Genomic DNA, 25,941 nt, shown 5'->3' on the forward strand with positions numbered 1-25,941 from the left:
TCAAATTTCATTAGTAAAATAATGATTACAAGTAGATATACTGGATGAACTTTCTGTCTCATAGAAATCTGTCTGGCAGTCTGCATATAAAAGTTTTAGTGCAGAAATGCCATTTTCTGTAACTTTACTATTTTTAACTAAGAAATACCTTAGACTGGTTGTATTTGCAGCTATAGCAGCAATGCCTTCATCAGAGATTGATGTATTTCTCACGCAGAGTTTTTTCAGGAACAGAAGTTTCATTGCCATTTTGTTTTCTATTTTTTCTTTTAGAGGTAGATCAGTAATTCCAGTATTGCCTAAGAACAATTCCTTTATATTTATACATCTATTAAAAATTAATTTCAAGCCATCATCAGAAATATCTGTACCTTCAACGTCAATAATCTGTAAATATCTTAGAATATCAATAACGTGATCAATCCCACCACTGTTCACTCGAAAACAACCCTCAAGATACAAAGACTTTAAGGTATTAAATGTATTTACTGCGCATAAATCATAACTAGAAAACAATGTAACCTTTCCCAAATCTAGACATTGAAGGCAAGGAAGTGAAGCACTAGGATTTGAGCCAAAGAACCTATCGGGATGTAAAAAAGACTCCCTTAAACTCAAATGCGTCAGTGTCTGTGGCAAATCTTCCACACTGATTCCCACATTATTAGTATCTTTTGCCAAAAACATTTCTTGCAATGTTAATGAAGATAACAATGAACAACGCTTCTGAAGATCCATTAGTAATGGTTGTGATACAGTTGCATTTTTCCATTTGGGTTTTCCTGCCTTGAGCAGTTGCACATAACCACGCAAATGCAACTTCTCCAAACTACTGATGCAGTGATGCCTTACCAATTTCCAAACTTGTTTCACTGAGAGTCTTGTATCAGTAACATTAATCTCTTTTCGAAGGCTATCATCTCGTGCCACCCTGTACCAAATTTTGCATACCCTATAAAAATAATAATAATTAATAAAAATAAATTTGTAACGAATTAGCCATATAATTTCATGTTTATGAAACTAATAATTAATGATATCATTAATAAAAGCACAAAATGTCTGTTTCTTATATTATACTTATAAACTGAAGTTTGTTTGCATTAGACAAAAACTTCACAATGGCACCAACCTATTAAATGAAATGCTGTATTTAGGTGACCGCTGCCACTCACAGGTTGCCCCAATTTTGTATATAAAATAGAACTGTATTTGAAGTATTACATTTGCTTATTTATCAACTGTATTGTTACATAAAGTATATTGCCACAACCGAAAACACAGAAATTAATACATTTATTTTAAATAAGTTAAGATACAAAAACATAAACAGACAGGTGCTTTCGGGGTGATGTGCCCCTTCTTATATAATGTTTTTGTTTATATAATGTCAGCTGGACATTATATATACAAAAACATTATGTATGGAATATCAATATAAGACTGGGAGTGATCATGTTTTAAACAGAGTAAAGTGTGTACATGAAGTTGATGAACGTTATATGGAAAGGTATAATGAAAGGTATAATAAAGTCACTGGGCAGAATCAGGCAATTGGTGCTGAGAATGTAAGCTACGTATGCAAGACTTATGCCAGCGTTCGTCGTATTGTAAAGCCATCGGCTCCATAATTGGGTGCATGCATGCATACATACACCCCTGTTACGGTTGAAGACAACTACATTTGGCTATATGTAGCACTTCAAGTCACGAATGTTGGTGGTAGTTAAGTGAGTGATCAACAATCTCAACATCACGTCAGGGATCGAGGTCGTGCTGTTCAGACCGATAGTGTTAGGCAACAGCGGAGTGTTCGGAGTCAGTGGACCAGAGGGCCCTTTCGTGTTCCGAGACTTGATCTTGTAGCCTTCTAGCAGTTTTACCCATGTAACAACTACTGCAATCAGGGAATGTAATATGGTATTCAGAACTGCTATGTAAGGAGGGGATTGGTGTTTTTACCTACAGATAAATGATTGTTTCTGATTTCAGAATAGATATGCATAAATTCACATTCAATCAAAGAATGATGAATTGTTGGAATAAACTTCTACTCGATGTTGTGAAGGGGAGTAGTATGAATAAATTTAAGGAAGGCTTGGACAAATTATTGAAAGGAGTGGGACAATGAAGTGTGTGTTTTTGTATAAGCGCTTACTTCCTTGCATCATGTTGCCAATACTAATTTAAAGAATTCGTAAAGAGCAACAATTAGATATAACATTTTGTAAAAAATCCAATCCTAAAACATGTTCAGGAGTTTGAAGATTATATATACAATACTGGGAAGAGTTATTCAACACGGGGGAATGCCAGAAGTTTATCAAATTCTAACAGTGGGCTAAGTGATTTTGTAATAACAGAGCAAAGTGGAAGAGAAATTGTTGAAGTTAAATATAAGGAAGGCACCTGAGGTGGATGGGATCTATCCAGTTATATAAAAGTAGGCAGCAAAGGAAGCAAACCCTTAGCCATAATTATGAGAACTTCCTTGACTCAGGGGAGGTCCCCATGGGCTGGAGGTGTGCAAACGTATCAACAATTCACAAAGGGGATTCAAAAAGTAACATAAGTAACTACAGATCTGTTAGTTTAACTTGTGTTCTGGGGAAAATAATGGAGTCACTAGTTAAAGAAGCACTGAAGGATCATCTAGACAAGACCGCAGTAATAATTAAGACACAGCATGGGTTTGTTAAAGGGGAAGGGGGGTCTTGTATGACTAATTTGATTGGATACTATGATGTGGTCACAAAGGAACTGAATGCAAAAAATAATTCTGATATCATATATTTTGATTTCAGGAAAGCTTTTGACTGTTGCACATGGAAGACTGCTGTACAAATTGGAGCAGTATGGCATTAAAGGCAAGTTGCTACAATGGATAAAGAGATGGTTTAGTGGGAGCCAGAGTGGTAATCAATGAACACAGCTCTTTATGGACAAACGTTATTAATGGCGTTCCCCAGGGTTCGGTACTGGGCTCGTTGTTTTTTGTATTCAGCAATGGTATTGATGAAGGTATATTAGGCTTAATGTCCAAGTCTGCAGATGATAAAAAGGTTGGCAGGATTGTTAACGACAGTAAAGACAGTATGCTGATGCAACCGAATCTAGATAATTTGGTCAAATGGGCTGAGAAGTGGCAATGAAGTTTAACATTGACAAATGCAAAGCACTGCATATGGGTAGCAATAACCCAAGAGAAACATACCAACTATGTGGTACTACACTCAAGGAAGTAAAAAAGACCTGGGGGTTACTGTGCAGTCAGATATGAAGTTTGCGTGCAGTGTAGAGGTGCTGAAAGAGCAGGTCGTGGATTCTTGTCAATGATATATAGGAATTTTGCTAGCAAGGACAGGGAGGTGATTATCCTGTTGTACAAGGCAATGGTCAGGGCACACCTTGAGTACTGTGTACAGGTCTGGAGGCCTCATTTTAGGAAGGATGTAGAGTTGCTAGAATGAGTACAAAGAAGGGCAACAAGATGGGTGAGGGGAACAAATGGGCATTCTTACCAAGAAAGGCTTAAAAAAGTTCTGCAAATTGCAGCTACTGGAGACTAGTCACATGCAAGCTGATCTGATTGAGGTGATTAAGCCCTTGAATGGGTTGCGCAAGCTCAGTGTTGACGGTATGCTTCTTCTTGCTCAGATTAACAACCTGGGGGGGGGGAGCATAGATTTAAATTGAGGAAAGACAGGTATAGAATAGATGTGCAGATAGTTGATTACTGAAACAGACTTCCATCTCTTGTTGTGGAAGTTGATAGCTTAAATAAATTTAAGGCTGAGCTGGACAGGCATTTGGAGTGAATAGATGGGAGGGTTTTTTTTTTGGCTGATACTGCATGAGCTGCTTTCCTGCATCATATGTCTCAACTAATGCTAATCTTTTTCAAATTATTTTTAAATGAATTTTTTTTGTACCTTTGTACAGCCACCAACTATCCAAAAGAGGACTGACTGATCAATATTTGTTATTTTTTTTTTTTTTATTCGTATCCACTTTGAATAATTTTTTTTTTTAAAAGCGAAACATTTCTTTTAATGGATACAAAACAGAGAAATCAAAATGATAAATACATATTGTGATACTGCGGAAATAAAATTATGCACAGGCTGATTAGGAGTGTGTAACATGCATGATTAACTAGGTTTTTTTTTTTTTTTCCCCCTTTGCTCTTGGTGTTGCTTTTCCTCTAAACAACTGAATCTGTACAAATCATATATCCAACCTACCACAAAATATTCCCCCATGTGGGGTAGCATTCTCAAAAAGTTCTTAGATTCTATCCAAAAGAGCAGTCACATTAATTGATCACACACACACACACACACACACACACACACACACACACACACACACACACACACACACACACACACACACACACACACACACACCTGATGCCTAGCTTTCCTACCGACGTTTCTATCAGCCGTGTTTTCTTTAAACTAATATTAACACATGCATCAGCTATTCGACCTTCATTCACAATTCAAATTTGAAACTCACTGTTTCCCAAAGAGCAGAAGAAGGTTCTATTCTTTGGGACAAATTTCCTGAAAATGACTATCTACAAAAATTCATCTGATATCAACAAGTACTTTGTCTTCTCAACTCCACAATACTACTAATTTCAACAGCTTTTATATTTGGATTCATCTAAGTACGGCAATAGTATATCAATTTTTCAAGTATATCATTGGTTGAGGGGGAGAAGACAGAGTGGTAATCAATGGACACTGCTCATCATGGACTAATGTTATCAGTGGAGTCTCTCAGGGTTCAGTGTTGGGTCCATTATTGTTTTCTGTATTTATAAATAATATTGATGATGGTATATCAAGCTTAATGTACAAATTTGCAGACGATACAAAAGTTGGCAGGGTTGTTAAGGACACTACTGACGCTATGCTGCTGCAACAGGATCTGGAAAGTTTGAGCAGATGGGCTGAGAGGTGGCAAATGAAGTTTAACGTTGACAAATGTAAAGTATTACATATGGGAAACAGCAACCCCAGAGCAACGTATCAACTCTGTGGTACTACGCTGACAGTGGTAGAGAATGAAAAGGACCTGGGGGTAATTGTGCAGGCACATATGAAGTTCTCTGAGCAGTGCAGACGGGCTGAAGGAGTAGCTCATGGTGTCTTATCAATGATATACAGAAATTTTTCTAGCAGGGATAAGAAGGTGATTATTCCCTTGTATAAGGCAATGGTCAGGTCACACCTTGAGTACTGTAATCAGGTCACACCTTGAGTACTGTAATCAGGTCACGCCTTGAAATGTACTGTATACATTTCAAGAAGGATGTAGAGCTGCTGGAACGAGTACAGAGAAGGGCAACAAGGTTAGTGAAGGGAACAAAGGGTTGCTCTTACGAAGAAAGGCTTAAGTTTTGCAAATTACAGTGTCTGGAGACTAGGCACCGGCGAGGTGATCTGATTGAGGTGTATAAAGCCTTGAATGGTTTGAGCATGCTCAATGCTGATGGGATTCTGCCTCTTGCTCAGAATAATCACCTGAGAGGGCATAATTTCAAATTGAGGAAAGACAGATGTGCAGAAATTTGCCTTTAGCCAGCGGGTAGTTGGTTGGTGGAAAAGACTTCCATCCCTTGTTGTGGAAGTTGATAGCCTAAATAAATTTAAGGCTCAGCTGGAAGGTATTTAAGGTATTTCGAACGAACAGAGGGGTGAAATGGAAGTTTTTATTTTTTTTTCTGGCTGATGTTGCATAAGCTTGCTTTCTTGCATCATATGCCTTTAGTAATGCTAATTTGCTAGAATTGATAAGGAGGTGATTATCCCTTTATATAAGGCAATGGTCAGGCCACACCTTGAGTACTGTGTACAGGTCTCGACACCTCAATTTTAAGACGGATGTAGAGTTGCTAGAACGAGTACAGAGAAAGGCTACAAGATTGGCGAGGGGAACAAAGGGGTGCTCTTATCAAGAAAGGCTTAAATTCTGCAAATTGCAATGTCTGGAGACTAGCACCTGCGAGGTGATCTGACTGAGGTGTATAAGACCTTGAATGGTTTAGAGCAGGCTCAGTGTTAATGGGATTCTTCCTCTTGCTCAGATTGTGAACATGGGAGGGCATAAATTCAAATTGAGGAAAGACAGTTGTAGAACAGATGTACAGAAATTTACCTTTAGGCAACAGGTAGTTGATTGCTGGAACAAACTTCCATCTGCCATTGTCAAGTTGATAGCTTATATAAATTCAAAGGAGAATTGGACAAACCTTTGTCCAATGGATAGGAGAAATGGTGTTTTTTTTTTTTTTTTTTTTTTTTTTGGCTAATGCTGTATAAGCTTGCTTTCTTGCATCATATGCTAATGCCAGTAGATTAGAAAAAACAAACTTCACTAACTGAGACAGCCTTCTTTTCTGCTTTCCTTATTACAAACAGAGATTTTTTTTTTTTTATGTGAACCACAAACACGAGAGGTATTAGAACCTATAGTACTTAGTACCGTGCTTGGGTTTGAGGTTAAGAAGACAAAAGAAGATATTTGTTGACATTGGACTTGAACTTCTGTAGATTGTAATTTTCAGGAAATACGTATGAAGGAAGGTTGTTCCAGAAAACGGCAGTTGCATGAATAAATGAGGAAGATGAAAAGTTGGTTCTGTGGGTTTGAAGTTGGACAGTAAATGGATGTAGGCTAGTGGCGGCACGTGTTCGGACTGTTTTGAAAGAGAGAGCAAAAATTATAGAAGCCAATTCAGAAGAACAGTGCCCATGGAAGTATCTGTAGAAGAGGCATGCAACAGAAACAGTGCGTCTATGAGAAAGCGAGTGTAGAGACTCTGTTAGAGATGAATCATTAATTAACCTAACTGCCCTCTTCTGAATGGAATCAAGAAGCCTGAGGGGGGTTTTGGGGGCACCACCCCAGATGTGGGAACAATATTCCATGGCAAGGTGGATTTGTGATTTATACAGAGTGAGCAGCTGTTTGGAAGAAAAGTAACGCCGAGAGCGAAAGAGAAAACCAAGTCTTTTAGATGCAGAGGAAGCAATATTTGTAATGTGCTTGTGCCAAGAGAGATTAGAAGTCAGGGTAATCCCCAAAAGAGATATCATTTTTCCTAGAAATCAGAGTGTCACTAAAGATAAGCATAGGAGCAGAAGAATCCTTTTTGCGAGATATAAGACAAGACTGAGTTTTAGAAGGGTTGAAATCAACTAAGTTGCCTTTGCCCCACTGGAGAATTACCTGAAGATCGGCATTTAAGGAATTGGTAGCAGATTTTCGAAAAGTTGAAGCTCATTGAGCAGTACAAGGTTTCTCAAAATGGAATGTTGAATGCAATGTGCTATCATCGGCAAAACTATGGATAGGATTTCCAGTCAATGGAAGAAGGTCATTGATATACAAGAGGAAAAGAGTGAGGGAAAGAACTGAACCTTGGGGGACACCGGCATTAGTGGAGAAGTTGGAAGACAGAGAGCCATCTACCATCACCCTCAGTGAGCAATCAGAGAGAAAACTGGATAACCAATTACTAAAAATAGTTGGCAAACCATAAGATGGAAGCTTGTTTAGAAGACCTTTATGCCAAACACGATCAAAAGCCTTTGAGATGTCAAGAGCAACTACTTATGTTTCACCGAACCTTTCCATTGAATTAGTCCATAAATGGGTAACATAAGCCAGAATATCTCCAGTGGATCGACACTGACGGAATCCATACTGGTGATCGTTGATCAGACGGAAGGTTTCTAGGTAGTTTAAGAGTTGGCGGTTCATGAGATAAAGGTTCCATTGGAGAAGAGACAATGACCAAGTTGTGATCTGAAGTGCCTAAAGGACCTCTCACTTCGACCGTGTACTTAGAAGGGTTGTTTGTGAGAAAAAGATCAAGCGTATTGGCTGTATGATTAGGATTGTCCGGTATTCTTGTAGGTAAATGAACAATCTGTGCAAGGTCATTAGTAATTGCAAAAGCCTCAGCATCTCGACCTGCTGGGTCGGTGTGACTAGAAAACGGAAGCCAGCTGGAGTTGTGAACATTAAAATCACCAAGGAAAATTCCTTCACTGTTAGGAAAGTTGGACTGGAGAAAGTCAAGTTGCAAAGAGAGGAAGTCAAAGAGCTCCAAGTGATTAGTGGAGTTGGGAGAACAGTAGAGACAACAGATGAATTTGACACAATGAAGTAGAGAGATTTTAAGCCAGAGAAGATCAAAGAGAGGAAATTCCAAATTGCCAAGTCTCTGACAGGGAATATCAGAACGGACATATGCACAAGTACCACCTTTGAGGCAAAAGGAATCATACAGTGAATAATTTGGGCAGTGAGATGAGCAGTAGATGAATCAACTGATAACTGAGATTCTGTCAGAAAAAGTACATGGGGTTTGGCAGACTGCAAGTGGAAATGGACATCGTTGAGATTAGAATTGAGACCACGTATATTTGTGAAATGAATTAGGAAGTCCTTGGGAGGTTTAGATTTTTCCGCAGATAAGCTTGCTCTATTAGTTTGACAATTCATGGTGTATTCAATAGTAAAAAAAAAGTAGGTGGGACATGCTGTATGAAGTAATGAAATTTTTGGATATGGCGTACATGTGGTAAGAATATACCCAGATCCTTGACATAACGTGGCCTCGACAATGCTCCCCGCATACACACTACTCGGACTCCCTCCAGTCACTATCTGGCAGAGTAGAGGTAGCAAGATTATACACTAGCTGATCCAGAAGCTTCCTAGAAAGTTACCAATAGGTTCAGTCCGGTGTACTAACTAGCGGCCGGCCTGCGAACACCGTTTTAGAGCTGTACCCTCGAAATGTAAGGAATATTGGATCTCACCATGACGTTCATCATAACCTCAAAAGTCATCAATCATACTGCATGATGGTAGAGATAGGGAAGGGTTGACCGGAACTTATCTCTAGAGACTAAACATGGCTTCCACCACTTCAAGCCTCCAATAAGCAAAGTGGTGGTATTTCACCGGTTGATGAGAGTCATCTACCACCTAGTACTGCCTGGTAACATAGAGGGGCGGCGTTCCTCCATGTGGTGTGGGCGCCACACCTCGACCCCTGTTTATGTTGGTTCACACCTGGGTGGTCACTCACCATGTACTTATGCATGGAGGTTATACCCAGGATTACTAACAGTCCCACCATCGTGAAGGTGCAAGCAGAGGATTTGGCTGTCACAGACCGTCCGGACTTCGCCGAAATTGGGTCCACTTGACTTGAGTGTCACCCGAATATCAGTTCCATCAGCGTTTTAGACTCCCAGGTAGCAAGTACAGCTTGTCTAGCATATCTGAGAGAACGTCCGTGACAACCTCAAGGATTAAAGGATTTTGCCTTAAACAAGAATTTAATAATACCAATTCAAAATTCTTTCAGAGTTGCTTTCATGATCACTCTGTAAAAGAAGCAAAATCATTCAAAATAAAAATAAAATGAAACAAATGAAAGCATTAAGGCGTTTTTTTTTTTTTTTTTTTTTTTGATTTGGTAGTTGTTGGCGCATCAGCTTCTGTGGCCATATTGCACCTCACAAGGTTTTTGCAGTACGTTGATCCAAGCCCGAGGCGGGAATCGAACCCACGACCTTTGGGTTGCCGGGCAGGTACTTTACCCACTCGGCTAGCCCGGTCGGCAAGGCGTTTTTATTGTTAGGTAAAGCATGTCCTTGTAATGAAATTTTATCAAGTGACAATGAAAATATCAAATTCCTTTTCTTACAATAGCTCTCATACAATGCAAAGATTACAGAGTCATCCTAAGCTGTAAACATTTACATAAAAGAAAATAACTGAAGATTCTGACAAGAGAAAAAAATGACAGCAGCCCATATTGCTATTTACAACAAGGCTTCAAATCGAAATGAAATAAAGCAAAGCACAGTAGCAAATGCATGGAATAAGCTATTAAACGATAACAATGTTCCTATTTGCTTATTTATTTACTTAGATGGAATGAAAGACAGTTTCAAACCATATTGTGGAACAATGGCAATAAGGAAAAGAATTTCAAGAAAAAAAATCTAGTGACGAGATGAGAAAAGAAGTATGGTAGGTCCTCCCCCCTTCATTTCATAATGTCATATAATATACAAGGTTGGCAAGGATACTTAGCATGGTTTTGTAAAGGGAAAATCATGTTTAACAAATCTGGTTTGCTATTTCGAAAGGGTCACTCACGAGCTGGATTTAGGGAATAATTTCGACATTGTTTATTTAGATTTCAGCAAAGCTTTTGACTCAGTCCCACATGAGCGGTTGCTTTATAAGCTGGAACAGGTTGGAATCACTAGGAAAATCCTTAGATGGATAGCAGGATGGCTTCAGGGCAGGAGGCAGAGGGTTGTGATAAATGGCTATTGCTCAGATTGGGGTTGATGTAAGAAGTGGGGTTCCCTAAGGATCAGTATTAGGACCACTGTTGTTTTTAATTTTCATAAACAACATCGATGAAGGGATAGAGGGCAAGATGTCTAAATTTGCAGATGATGTTAAAATTGGTAGAGTAGTTAATGATCACTTCAGGAATGGTCAGAAAAATGGCAGCTATACTTTAATCCAACAAAGTGTAAGGTATTACACCTGGGAAACAGTAATCCCAAAATAACTTATTCACTTGGTGGAGTTCAACTAAACCCAGTACTAGAGGAAAGGGACTTGGGCGTTACGATACGGTCAGACATGAAATTCTCTGAGCATTGTAAACAGGTTTCAAGGAAGGCCCATGGTGTCCTATGGATGATCTATCGAACTTTTGCAAGTAGAGGTAGGGACGTGATAATCCCATTATATAAGGCTTTTGTTAGACCACACTTGGAATACTTCAAGTATGGAGACCGCACCTAAAGAAAGACATAGAGCTTCTTGAAAGGGTGCAAAGACCGGTAACTCGCCTGGTGTGATAGGCAAAAGGGCATCCTTATGAAGAAAGACTTCGAATATGTGGGTTGCAGAGTTTCCAAACTCTGCAACCCACATATGTTGCCCCAGTCTGGCAACTTTATTGCCAGACCTCATATGTTTCGTGTTAATTTTTGATTCCTTAACCCTTTCTGGAGTGAGTGAGTGTGTAATTAGGATAAACAATAAGGACATGCCAGTTGTATGGCAAGCCAAGTAAGTGGCAATAGAAAGTAAACCAGCATATAATTACAGCAACCAAGGAGAAAAGAGGGGAGGGGAAATAAATCAAAATAAAGGGTGTTACAGAAAGAATGTGCTCCTAAAGTAATTTAGAAAGAATGTGGCAATTAATAAAAATATTAAATAAGATAATTTACAAAAATGTCAATTAATTCAAGTTTAGCTGCAGTCCCTTGATGGCACTAGGTCTTTTTTCTTTACTGCTGTATAACTGGCACATTCTTGTTTTATATTCTAATCATGTTTTCACATGTAGTAGGTAATGTTCTGTAGCCACTGTTTGCTCTACTGAATTTTTCTTTTCTGTTTTTCTTTCCTTTATTACTTATTTAGTGAAAGTTTATTTTATGTTACATGGTTTGTGGTGAGTTATGATGCTAATGTGGCACTCATACTAACATCTATAATTCAATTTATTTTGGATGCACTCTTATTTAACTGTTATTCTCAGTCAGTAGTTTGGTGTTGGCTTGTGAATACTCTTCTCTGTTAATAGCATAATTTTTCACTTATGAACAGTTTGAACAAACTGAACAGATATTCTGCATGTATATTCACACAAGGATATTTAAAAACGTTATGGAAATCCTGTTGTCTCGATCACACAAGTTGTCCATCCAACAAGGATTTTTAAGGATGTAAATTCCAAAAGTATATCAAATTACAGGAGGCTAAATGATTTTGTGACTGAGAGGAAAATGGAACAGAAGTTGAAATTGTCAAAGATGAAAAAAAATAATAATAATAAATAATCCAAAAGAATTTTAAAAATACCTTTTAAATAACTTTTTAACTGTATACAATGTAAAAAATAATGAAAATAATTATGGAATTAAATGTTTATTGCATAAAACAGAGGTTCTTAAACTGTGCGCCGCGGAATATTTTAAATTTTCGAGGGAAACACAGCGATACCCGACATCTGTTGGACATCGCGCGAACTACTAGCTCGAGGTAGTTCACAGTTTCAGCATTTCTTATTAAGTTGTTTGGACCTAACTACTAAACGAAACTGTTAGGTATTTCTTTAGGTCTGGGTGCGCCTTGAAAAAATTACTGAGACATTAAAAGTGCCATGAACCGAGAAACTTTGGGAACCTCTGACATAAAATACACAATGAAGAAATTACTGTTGCGGAAATATTTGAACAGTGTTGACTTTCTCTTTTCATCAATCAATTTCCGATAGCCGACAACAATCTTCTCTGGGCCCTGGCAAAATAAATATCGCAGAGAACATCAAACCTTTTGTTTGAGGTTCTATGCAATACGAAAGATTTCATCCAATTCTTTTACCGTTATCTCCTTCGCGGTAGCATTTTCATCTGGCTTATTAGCATTAGCATTAGTAGAGGCATTTGATGCAAGAAAGCAAGCTTATGCACCATCAGCCAAAAAAAAAATAAATAAATAAAAAATAACCACTTCCACTTCACCCCTCTGTTCGTTCGAAATACCTGTCCAGCTGAGCCTTAAACTTATTTAGGCTATTAACTTCCACGACAAGGGATGGAAGTCTGTTCCACCAACCAACCACTCGCTGGCTAAAGGCAAATTTCCTCACATCTATCCTACATCTGTCCTTCCTCAATTTGAATTTATGCCTTCTCAGGTGATTATTCTGAGCAAGAGGAAGAATCCCATCGGCATTGAGCATGCTCAAAACCATTGAAGGGTTTATACACCTCTATCAGATCACCTCGCCGGTGCCTAGTCTCCAGAAACTGTAATTTGCAAAACTTAAACCTTTCTTCGTAAGAGCAACGCTTTGTTCCATTCACTAATCTTGTTGCCCTTCTCTGTACTCGTTCCAGCATCTCTACATCCTTCTTGAAATGAGGCCTCCAGACCTGTATACAGTACTCTAGGTGTGGCTTGACCATTGCCTTATACAAGGGAATAATCACCTCCTTATCCCTGCTACAAAAATTCCTATATATCATCGACAATACACCATGAGCTACTCTTCCAGCCCGTCTGCACTGCTCAGAGAGCTTCATATCTGCCTACACAATTAACTCCAGGTCCTTTTCATTCTCTACCACTGGCAGTGTAGTACCGCAGAGTTGATACGTTGCTCTGGGGTTGCTGTTTCCCATATGTAGTACTTTACATTTGTCAATGTTAAACTTCATTTGCCACTTCTCAGCCCATCTGCTCAACCTTTCCAGATCCTGTTGCAGCAGCATAGTGTCAGTAGTGTCCTTGACAACCCTGCCAACCTTCATATCATCTGCAAACTTGGACATTAAGCTTGATATATCATCATCAATATCATTTATAAATACAGAAAACAATAATGGACCCAATACTGAACCCTGAGGGACTCCACTAATAACATTAGTCCACGATGAGCAGTGTCCATTGATTACCACTCTCTGTCTTCTCCCCATCAACCACCCCTTTATCCATAGCAGCAATTTGCCTCCAATGCCACACTGCTCCAATTTGTGCAGCAGTCTTCCATGTGCAACAGTATCAAAAGCCTTTCTAAGATCCAAGTATATAATATCAAAGTTATTCTCTGCATCCAGTTCTTTTGTGACTGCATCATAGTATCCAATCAAATTGGTCAGGCAAGACTTCCCCTTAACAAAACCATGCTGTGTCTGAGCTATAACTGAAGTCTTGTCTAGATGATCCTGCAGTACTTCTTTAACCTGTGCCTCCATTAATTTTCCGGGAACAGAAGTTAAACTAACAGGTCTATAATTACTTGTGTCACCCTTTGATCCTCCTTTGTGAATTGGGGTCACATTTCAACATCTCCAGTCCATGGGTATTTCCCCTGAGTCCAAGGAAGCTCTCATAATTATGGCTAAGGGTTTGCTTACTTCCTTTGCTGCCTCCTTTAATATAACTGGATAGATCCCATCCACCCCAGGTGCCTTTCTTGTATTTATCTTCAACAATTTCTCCTCAACTTTACTCTCAGTATTACAAGATTCTCTAGCTTACTGAATGCCAGAAGTTGAATACACCTCTGGCATTCCCCTCGCTGAATAACTCCTCGTGTGTGAATGTCGATGCAAAATATTTATTTAGTTTGTTAGCTACCTGAGCAGGATCATCAACAGTTAACCCATCGATATCAAGTGGACCAATCTGATTCATCCCCTTCCTTCTAGAGTTTATATAAGTAAAGAACTCTTTGCTGTTTTTCTTTGCATCCCTTGCCAAAGATTTCTCATAATCTGCCTTCGCCTTCCTAACCTCCTGCATAACTTGGTTACAGATCAACTTGTATCTATCATAGGCTTCTGTGCCACGTGTTAATTTGTATGTATCCCATGCATTTTTCTTCTCTGCCATATGTCTCATTAGTTCATCTGACATCCACTTAGGCCTAAACCTTGAACAATATTTCTTAGTTGGTATGTTAAGCCTAGTAGCTTCCAAGATAAGTTCTTTGAATGCTTCCCATTTTGAATTTGCTGTAGGTAACATCATCAGTTGGTCCCACTGTATAGAATTTAAATACTGTCTCAGTACATCGTAGTCGCCTTTACGAAAGCAATAACCCTTCCCTTTACCCCTAATGGTAGTTACCTCTTTCAGTAAATCCCACATCAGCACACTGTGATCACTGCCACCTATTGGTTCATTTACCTGCAGATTCTTAATGCATGAAGAATCACTACTGATAATCAAATCAAGAGTATTCCTCCCTCTAGTTGCCTCCCGAACATGCTGATGTAGAAAACAATCATCCAATAAATCCACAAAAGCCTTGCTAGTGTGTGAGTGACCAGCCCCCAAATTCCAGTCAATATCTGGGAAATTAAAATCCCCCATTATAAGACTCTCTGATTTACTGGCCCACTCTATTTCCCCGTACAGTTTCTTATTATACTCATCAGAGTCATTAGGCCTATAGCACACTCCTACTCTCAATTTTGATCTTCCAATGCTTATGTCACACCAAACTGACTCGACACTGCACTGTCCAGCAATGTCGACTGGCTTCACTTCCTTGGATTTTATGTATTTCTTAACTAATAGCATAACCCCTCCTCCCTTCCTATCCTGTCTGTAGACATTGTACTCCCCAAATTCCAGTTCTGCATTCCTTATATCTGTGTGACACCACGTCTCTGAAATCCCCACAATATTTGCCTTTGATGTTTTGAGCAATACATCAAATTCATCAAATTTATTTACTAAACTCCTAGCATTGGGGTACACGCAAGTATACATGCACCTGTTCTTTTTCTTAGCTACCCTAACACAACCCATGTGTTTATTTGTACCCCAATGATTCCCAGCAGTCTCTGAAATATCCTGCATATTATTTTCCAGGCTGCAGCTCATTCCAATAGAAGCAGTGCAAGAATCACTTTCACCTTTGCCAGTTGCTACTGTTATTCTATTAGTTCTTGTATCCCCCCAATCTAGCAGTTTTCCGACCCACCTAACACTGCCTCGATAGCATCAGCAAACATTCTTGCACCCTTTCTATTTAAGTGTATCCCATCCCTGTAGAAGCAGTCTCTCCTGTTAGCAAGTACAGACCAGGCTGAAAAAAATTCTACCCCTTGAGCCTTGTACAATCTTTCCAGGGCCGAATTAAAAATTTGAATTTTTAAATGCAAGTCTGCATTGACTTTATTAGCAGGAGACAAACACGTCTTCTTCCGATGGTTGATGGAACACACCGAGGTGGGCAGCAGGCAAACGTTTGTTTACTGACCGTACGACTCGGGTTAAGCTTAACCCGCGATTCAAATCCTTTTCAACTATCGCATAAAAAAAAATAGATCATGTTAACTGGAAATTTGCATCGTGTAAAGTGAAAAGTGGTATCATTTTTCAAATAGCGTTAATTGAATATCACGTTAATCATACTCGCGTTATGCGAGGCCTAGCTGTACATTAAGAGAGGCAGCACACCTTTTGCCATATCTATGAGTGCATCCTTGGATTAATAGGAGGTCCTTATGGGCTGGAGATCGCAATTACATCCCCAGTTCACAATAAGAGATCAAAGGGTGAAGTGAGTAATTACAGACCTTCTAAGCTTTAATTCTGTTCCAGAGAAAATAATGGAATCACTGGTTAAAGAAATAATGCAGGCAGTCACATAATGGATCTTTTCACTGGTAATCTTGTTTGACCAATCTGATTATATATTAAGAAACAGTAACAAAGGAAATGGATGCAAAAAATAATTCCAACGTCATATACTTAGATTTCAGAAAAGCTTTTGATACTGTCACATATAAAAGACTGCTGTACAAACAGAAATAGTGTGGCATTAGCGGTAAGTTGCTTCTGTGGATAAAGGGACAGTTGTGTGGAAGAAGACAAAGAATGGATATCAATGAGCACTGCTCTTGTTGGACTACTGTTATTAGTGGAATTCCCCAGGGTTTGGTGCTAGGGCAATCATTGTTTTTTTATAATTACTAATGATGCTGATGATCAATGTCTAAGTCTGTAGATGACTGGCAGGGTGGTTAATGATAGTAATTAGGGTATGCTATTGCAACAAGACCTAAAAATAATATACAGACAGTTTTTGAAGTTCAACATTTATATATGCAAGGTACTGTATATAGGTAGCAGTAGGTTAGGTTATGTTAGGTAGGATCACATACCAACTGTGTGGTACTAGACTAAAGGTAGTGGTGAACGAAAAACTGGTGGTAATTGTGCAGTCAGGCTGCTAAGACAGCTCATGGGATTATGTCGATGATATACAGGAATTCAGCTGATCAGTAACGAAGAGGTGATTGTCCCATCATAAAAAGCAATGTTTAGGCCACATCTTGAGTACTACATAGTTCTGACAGCCTCATTTGCAGAAGAATGTTGGGCTAAGGTAAAGAAAGCCAATACGAGAATGATGAGAAATGTCGGATAACTTACGCGAAAAATTAAGTTTCCCGACACCGGACTCTAGCGCTGCTCGCTCAGTAAACAGACTGTAGGTGTTATCTGTCTGGAGCCGAAATCGAGAAGGATATATTGATTGACAGGTAGGCATGGCAAACGATGAAATGATTGGTAGTGGGCGCAACAGATGACAAGCTATTGGTTGGCATTATAATGTGTATTTATGAGTAAAGAACGGTGCATAATAGTTTTGTGATGAACGGTAAACAGGTAACAGTAGCGATCAATCTTAATAAAAAGAAGAAATTTGTAAGGAAAATAAAACTGTTGGTTTTTTGATGAAAACTAAATCAATAAAAGTTTCATTCTGTTAATTTTTATGTTCTTCATTATGTTTTTTTTTTCTCATTATTAAAAGCAGATTTTTGGAGTTTGTGTTTTTACTATACTGTTGATTTAGGTTTGGTTACGAAAAAAAGAAAATGGTTTCTTTATTTTGCGTTATATTTCATAACCTGACCTTAAAAATAAAAGTACAGTAATAAAATATCAAAAGCTTTATTAAAATACAAGTATATGAGATCAAAATTATTTTTTGCATCCAGTTCCTTTGTGACCATGTCATAGTATCCAATCAATTGGTCTGACAAGACTTCCACTTAACAAATTCATGCTCTGTCTGAACTATAACTGCAGTCTTACATAGATGATCCTTCTTAAACTAGTGCCCCCATTAATTTCCCCGGAACAGAAGTTAAACTAACAGGTCTGTAATTACTTGTGTCACCCTTTGATCCTCCTCTGTGAATCATAAGTATATATAATTATAGAAATTACAGTATAATTATTATAGTATAATAATTAGAGTATATAGAAATAAATACATGGGCTGCATTAGAACTAAAAACATGTGCATGTACACTAATGCTAAGAGCACTGTAAATATATTTGATGTACTGATTAAATCATCAAATGCAGACATTAGGAATAGCAGAAACATGGTTTCACTGTAACGTAAGCGACATGAATTTGAATATGGGGAGTACAATGCATACAAGAATGAGAAACAGGACAAGAGAGGTGGAGGGGTTATGCTCTTAGTCAAGAAGCATATTAAATCTAAAGCAGTGTATCCAGTTGACGTGTGATGAGTGCAGTGTTGAGTCAACCTTCTGTGATATACGCACTGGGAAAACAAAATTGAGAGGAGTGTGTTATAGGTCTAATGACTGTGATGAGTATACTGAACAGCTATACAGAGAAAAAGAGTGGGTCCGCTGATCAGAATGTCTCATAATGGGGAATTTGTAAATTGATCACGCAGAGACTAGCAAGACTTGTGGATTTCTTGGATGACTGTTTTCTAGAGCAGCACGTTACATAGTAAACAAGAAGAAGCAATACTCTTGATCTGGTAATAAGCAGTGATTCTTCATGCATTAAGAATCTACAGGTAAAAGACCCACTGAGTGGGAGCAATCAGTGTACTAAAGTGACTTTAACCCATTAGTGCCAGGTGTACTTGTATGGGAACGCTAATTCAAATGTTATTTTGAAACTGTCGCAATTCCATGAAATATTTCTCTATACTGTTTATCTATAAATATCAGGACGTGATTCACATACTGCCGTCAGTGCCAGATGTCTTCAATACCGATCTTGTAAATCTCGCAAGAGGCTGATTTATTTTTCTAGTGACTCATGGAAGTTACCAAATTTTTTTTAATACTGTGTTTTTTAATTGCCTTTGTTTTACAATCAAATTTAGAGACACAATATGTGCTGTATGAACAAAATTTCATTTATTACATTTTTTCTAGTTTATATCTTACCGTCCCCAAACGGGGATGTTAGGTATTACTGTATATAAGTTTTATTTTTGTTTATAGTGAATCATAAACCGGGTGATAACGGGGTTGAAGATTTTTTATGGCAAGAAGAAATACACCATACTTGAGGAAGCTATCAAACACATTGCAAATCAAGAATCTAATGATAATGAGGTTTTTGAAATTTACATATTACCTCCAAATTTGGTCGAGTTGACAGATTGTGAAGAGTTTGATGAAGATGTTTTACAGGACCTTAATTCATTTCCAAAAGAAATTCCTGGTTCTATGGAAATTTCATTTGGAAATACCAGCGAAGATGTTTTACTCCCCCGGAAGAAGATGATGTTCCAGAAGATAAAAGTGGTAGCAATTTAACAGTATAACTTGATTTTGAAAAAGCAAACTGGCTGAAGACATCTGGAATATGCACCATTGGAACAAATGAACATTGTTTTACAAGTGAGTTAGATGCTGTGAAAAATGACTTAAAACATTTGTCCCCACCCAAATTTGGGTGTCCTGTGCATTTATAATGCCACGTCAAGAGATCGATATCTAGAAATAGAGATTTGTACATCTGGCCAATAATGATGAAATTGGAAAAAGTGTCAAGATCGAATGTACAAAGTTAAGACTAATAATGAATATGCTCATAAAACAATTCTGCCAGTGAAATTTTTTTCACAGGATCTGTCAATAGACAAGTCAATGATGAAGTATTTTGGACATAATCCAGCCAGACAATTTATCAAGGGGAAACCAGTGAGGTGAGGTTACAAAATTTGGATGGCAAGTAGTTCTTCTGGGTATTGCTACACTTTTGGCGTCTATTGCAGAAAACCAACTAAAGAAACCAAAAATGTGAAGAGTATACCTGTAGGTGCAAGAGTGGTTATTGATTTATTGGAACATATGCCAGATCCATCAAACCACATAGTTTTCTTCGACAATTATTTTACAACGTACTTGTTGATGATATTTTGGAAAAAGAAGAAAATAAGAGCTACAGGAACTGAGGGACAATCAAATTCAACACTGTCCTATTATGGCATCTAAAGAAATGAAAAAAAATGGAAAGAGGTACTTACGAAAGTTTGATCTCATCAACAGCTTATTATATATAAAACGGAAAGATAACAATGTATGTTCTATTCTTACCAATTATGATTTTGTTGAACCATTACAATACGTAAAACATTGGTCAAAAACTGCAAAAGCTAAGGTCAAAGTAGAACAATCTGCATCATTTGCATCGTACAATAGTGGAATGAGTGGCGTAGATGCCCATGACCAATGTATATCTTTGTACAGGATAGCAATAAGGGGTAAGATATGGTGGTGGGTCCTGTTTACATACATGTCAGATATGACCATCACTAATTGAAGTTGTACCAAATGTCAGCAGAGATAAAAATGAATCAATTAGATTTTTGTCGAAACAGCGTACAAAGTTATTTGGAAGATGTTGCATCAACAAAAAGCAATAAAAAGTGAAAAGCCAGAAGTTCCATGAAAATTAGTGAAGGCCATCTTTCCACTTTCCATATAAACTTGATAGAAAATTAAAATGTGTGTGTCATCTGAAAGCTAGGTGGCAGTGTTCTCCCCAGGACCTATCAAATGGGCACACCGCCCGGTTAAAATTTAAGCGATTCTCGTGGTACCATATGGTACTGCTCACTGATCTCTATAAATATTAATTTGAACATACTATGCGATTAAGGTCAATGCGACAGGACCATATAATGTTAAATTATGCAATTAATTTTTACTCTGGATCACTTAAGTCAATTTATAAATAACAGAGAAAATTTTATAATATTGCCAAATATTCACTTCCCCACCTGGCTACTTCAATAAACACCACTTATCTGCCTAACTTCCCCATTTGAGGACACCTGTTTTGCTAACCTGGCTACTTCAATAAACACCACTTATCTGCCTAACTTCCCCATTTGAGGACACCTGTTTTGCTAAAAAAATAAATATATTTTCTTTGAAATTTTGGTATTGTTTGTTTCCTTGACTTATAATCTCATCATAATATTGAGCGAAATGGGTTTTGATTGGTAGTTTTTTCACAGGTATTAATGGGTTAATTAAAGACATAACTACTGTGAAGGGTAAAGGGAAAGGCTTTTGCCTTTGAAAGAGTGACTACAGGGGTCTCAGACAGTTTTCAATACTGTGCAGTGATGATGTTACCATCAGCAAATTCTAAATGGGAACTATTCAGGAAGTAATCAAAGAAGTTACTAGGCTTTTCATAACAACGAAGAAATACTGTTCAACCTTAGATCTAAATGGATGTCAGACGAACTTTTTTTTTTTTTTTTTTGTTAGTTGTTGGCACATCGCCTTCTGTGTCCATATTGCACCTCCCAAGGTTTTTGCATTTTCTACTCTTGTCCAAGCCCGAGGCGGGATTCGAACCCGCGACCTTTGGGTTGCCAGGCAGGCACTTTACCCACCCGGCTAGCCCAGTCGACATCAGATGAACTACAGTAATACCCCGAAGTTACGCGATAGGTGGGTCCGATGAAAATCGCTTAAGTCGAATTCGTGTAAGTCGGGGTACAACTTAAATTTTGTACCCCGACAAATATAAATATAAATAATATAAATTTTGTTTTGGGACCAAGGACTAACAAAAACACTAGTTTAAAAGAAAAATATTTAATAAAATGCAGTTATTTATACATATTAATACAAATTATGTATTAAAAAAATAAATGAGTTTCGTAAAAAAGTTATTTCGATGTCGATGGCTTCATAAAATCTAACAAATTCGTCTGACGACACAGCGCCTTCTTTTTTTCACACAGAATTTCTTTGTAGCAAGCTAATAATTTTTTATTCCTTGCTTTGTAGCTATAACGCGTTCTTCGTTGGAGTCTATGTTTTCTAAAATTTTTAAGCCCTTTTCAATTGAGCTGAGACCTGTCAAGCTTGCAATTGTCATGTGCTCTTCTGGTGGAACTGGGTCTGAAGTGTCGGATAATTCAGTGACGTTTTGCTCACGCATCTCTATGAGCTCATTCATTGTTTAAAAGAAAAATATTTAATAAAATTGCAGTTATTTATACAGTTGGTTATACAATTGCAGTTTGAGTCACTATGTGAATCCGACAGCTCGATGACATCATCACCATTGACTTCCAAATCTAATTGCCTGGCAAGATTAACAACTTCTATCATATGAGTGACATGATCAGTTTCTGGCGTTGTTTTTGTCTCGTTTTTGAAAAAAAATGGACAAAGTTTCTTCCAGACACCATTCGATGTTTTTTTGTGAATTTCATCCCAAGATTCTTCAATGATTCTTACGGCATCTAAAACATTGAATTGTTTCCAAGTCTTTAACAGATCATATCTCACTATTTTGTCTCATAGCTTCATTCAGACGTGCAAACGAACGCTTCGTGTAGTATGCCTTGAATGTTTTGATGACTCCCTGGTCCATCGGTCGAAGCAAGCTGGTTGTGTTTGGGGGAAAAAACACAACTTTCACACGTCGGTCGAAATTAATCAGGGTGGCAGGAGGGTGACCGGGTGCATTGTTAATAAGAAGGATCAATTTAAATGGAATCTGTTTAGACTTGCAATAATGTTCGACTTCGGGTATGAAGTAGTGACCAAACCAGTCCTCAAAAACGGAAGCTGTCACCCAAGCTTTATGATTTGACTTCCAAATCACTGGTAAGCTAATTTTAGATATATTTTTTAAAACTCTTGGGTTTTCGGAGCGATAAATTAAGAGAGGTTTTAACTTGCAGTCACCAGCTGCATTCCCACCGACCATCATTGTCAATCGGTCTTTGGCAACCTTAAAGCCTGGAAAGTTTTTTTATTCGTGAAAACGATGTAATTTCCGACAAAAGTTCAGCACGAATTCGAACGCACATATATAAATATGACAGTTGGAATGCAAATTCTTGTATATGTGTGCAGCTCATGCGGCGGCAAAGTTGAATTTTGTTCATCTTTCGCTCTCACTCTCCGCCGTCGCACCGTATATCGATAGCATATGAAAAACGACCTTGAAGATAGTGGGCGGCAGTGTTGCCAAACAAAAAAAATCAAGAACCGCGTAACTCCGAGTTCGCGTAAGTCGGAGTATTACTGTATTGAGACACATAACAGAGAAGAAAAGTGCATAGGATGAATAAATTATCAGATGATACAGATGAATAAATTATCAGGTGATACAGAAGCTTATGGTAGATATAAATTAGTTTGCAATCAAGTCACAAAGGAAGTTAGGCAAGCTGAAGCAGATTATGAGAAGTCTCTGGCAAAGAAAGCAAAAAAAGCTGCAAAGACTTTATGCTTATATTAACAGCAGAAGGAAGAGGTTGAATCACATTGGACCACATGATGTCTAAGTGTTAACTGTTGCTCAGGTTGTGGAAAAATGACTAGGTATTTTGCACCTACATTCACACATGAGGAATTCTTTAGAAAACTGGATACCAGAAGTTTATCAAATACTAACTAGGAGTTAACTGACTTTGTGATAACTGAAAAGAAAGTAGAGAAGAAATTGTTGAAGATGGACATAAAACAGGCACCTAGCTGTTTGGAATCTATCCAATTATATTAAGGGAGGCAGCAAAGGAGATAAGCGACTTCTTTTGCTGCCTCCCTTAGCCACAATTATGAGAGCATCCTTGGATACAGGGAAGATTCTTATGGACTGGAGATGAATGTATCCCCAATTCATAAAGGGGGATCAAAAGGCAACATAAGTAATTACAGATCTGTTAGCTTAACAAGTCTGAATTACTGACTAGGGAAAATAATGGAATCACTAGTTAAAGAAGTAATGCAGGATCTACTGGACATGCATGCAATTATACTGCAATGGATTTGTTAGAGGGCAGTCGTCTAATCAATCTGACAGGTTACTACTGGATGCAAAAAATAATTTTAACATATACTTTGATTTCATGACAGCTTTTGATACTGTTGCACATAAAAGTTGCTTTGCAAACTGAAGCAATATAGCATTAAGGGCAAGTTACTGCTATGGATAAAGGGATTATTGTTTTCATTGAAAACAATAATAGGTCCATTATCGTTTTCAATATTTATCAACGATACTGCTGAAGGTATATCAGGCTTAACGTCTAAGTTTGCCTATGATACAAAGGTTGGCACTCATCAGGGTGAGCTACTGCAACAAGATCTAGACAAATTGAGTCGATGGGCTGAGAAATGGCAGCTGAAGTGTAACATTGACAAATGCAAGGTACTGCATATGATTAGCGGTAACCTCAGAGTAACTTATCATTTCTGTGGTAATACACTCTGGGTAGTGGAACATGAAAAAGACTTAGGGGAAAGTGCAGTCAAACATGTGCCAGGACAGCTGATCAGGTGTTGTCAATGATATTCAGAAACTATGCTAGTATGATAAGGAGGTAATTATCCCTTTATATTAGGCCAAGGTTTGGCCGCATCTTGAGTACTGTATACAGGTCTAGAGGCCTCACTTTATGAATGATGTAGATTTGCTGGAATGGATGCAGAGAAAGGTGACCAGACTGGTGAAGGGAACAAAAGGGTCATCTTATCTATAAAGGCTGCAAACTGTTCTGCAAATTGCAGCAACTTGAGACTACACACCTACAGGGAGATCTGATTGAGGTGTTTAAAGCCTTGAATGGATTGAGTAAGCTGAACGTTAATGTCATTCTTCCACATGAGACTGCACACGAGCATGCATAAATTCAAGTTGAGAAAGGATGGTTGCAGGACAGATATTAAGAAGTTTGCCTTCGGCCAGCAGGTGGTTGATTATTGGAATAACAGGCTTCCATCTGTTGTGGAAATGGATGGCTTGAATAAATTCAACAAAGAACTAGATAAATTCTTGAAGGGCATGGCTGGGTGAACTGTGTATGCATTTTTTTTTTTTTTTTTTTTTTGGCAGATGCTATATAAGCTTGCTTTCTTGCATCATTTGCCATTACTACTTCTACTTCTACTATTATAATCACTTCATTCAATTTACTTTACCTGGAAAGCATTACATCCCTTGACGGAAAAAAAAAAAAAAAAAAAAAAAAATAGAAGCAATTTCCAGGAAAACCACAATGGATACAGAGAACAAAACTGTAAAATGGTGTTAGTGCAGATATATTTATTATTTGTCAGTAATTCATATCCTCACTGAGCCTGATTTGGGGGGGGAAGAATTATGGTTTCCGTGAGTACAATTTCAACAGCTAATTTAAGAAAGTGAAATGCAATTTCTTGCATAGCATCTCTTAAACACCAAACTAACAATTAATCTCTAGTAAATCGAAACTAAAACAGAAAATACTATATCCTCATTTTTAGTGAATACTGGTAGGGAAAAGTATATGGAAAGATATTTACTTCAATTACTTTTTAAAAAATAAGAATAAAACAAAATAAACTGTCTGCCACACATCACATAACAATCAAAAGGTTAATATCAACAGTATTTATTTTTCAAAACTTTTATCAACTCGTTCTAGGTAACCAGTGAAAATTGGCTGGAGACAACTTAGCACTAGTGTATCAACAGTTTTAATAGTTGGGGTGAGGATGTAAACCGTTCTGGCAAAGTGATAAGTGTACTGAGTACAAAAACAAATGTATTTATCAAAACAATCAACAAGGCTCTATTCTGTCACTTTCACGAAGAGACCAACTATAAACATGAAAATAAAATATCAAATTATTACAAAAGTTAAGCATAATAAAATTCCAAAGCAATGCAATTTTAACTCCCCTACACACACGCATTTCTACTTACTGGGAAGCTTTACATATATCTTTATAGTTCAGATAGTGGAATATTTCCAGCAAAATACTATCAGGGAGTAAACTACAAGATATGGTTTTTGGATTTTCTTCTTCTGCACCAGTGCCAAAGCGATTTTTCTTTACAGATTTTGTTTTCGAACCAGTGGCCATCATAAGCAAATCACTACATTTTCGAAACTGAACACTGATTTTAAATCATTACGCTTCACATCATGACCAGTAAATTACTGTTTCCTTTCTTCAAACAACAAAAGGTGTTTCCCATTTAAATGATTCTAGACACGACTTCTACAGAAACCACAGCAAGCTGTTTTAA

At 37.8% G+C, this 25,941-nt stretch overlaps 1 protein-coding gene across 1 annotated transcript; it reads right to left on the minus strand.

Moving 5' to 3' along the window:
* LOC150077379 (F-box/LRR-repeat protein 12-like) lies at positions 1 to 25,941 on the minus strand. The gene is made up of 2 exons (XM_090385881.1): positions 25,615 to 25,941; positions 1 to 952 (listed from the first exon to the last, which is right to left on the minus strand). The coding sequence occupies exons 1-2, from the start codon at positions 25,776 to 25,778 to the stop codon at positions 1 to 3; spliced, it is 1,116 nt and encodes a 371-aa protein (XP_090242007.1). The 5' UTR covers positions 25,779 to 25,941.

Source organism: Mastigoproctus giganteus, chromosome 12 (assembly GCF_048544385.1).
Source record: "Mastigoproctus giganteus isolate SK-2022 chromosome 12, ASM4854438v1, whole genome shotgun sequence".
NCBI classification, from domain to species: domain Eukaryota; kingdom Metazoa; phylum Arthropoda; class Arachnida; order Uropygi; family Thelyphonidae; genus Mastigoproctus; species Mastigoproctus giganteus.

Bases quoted from the DNA above. Each gene is read 5' to 3' on its own strand.
- LOC150077379 (XM_090385881.1), bottom strand. From the start codon at position 25,778: ATGATGGCCACTGGTTCGAAAACAAAATCTGTAAAGAAAAATCGCTTT. The intron at 953-25,614 runs GTAAGTAGAAAT...TTATTTTTATAG, and splicing joins GATATATGTAAAGCTTCCCA to GGTATGCAAAATTTGGTACA.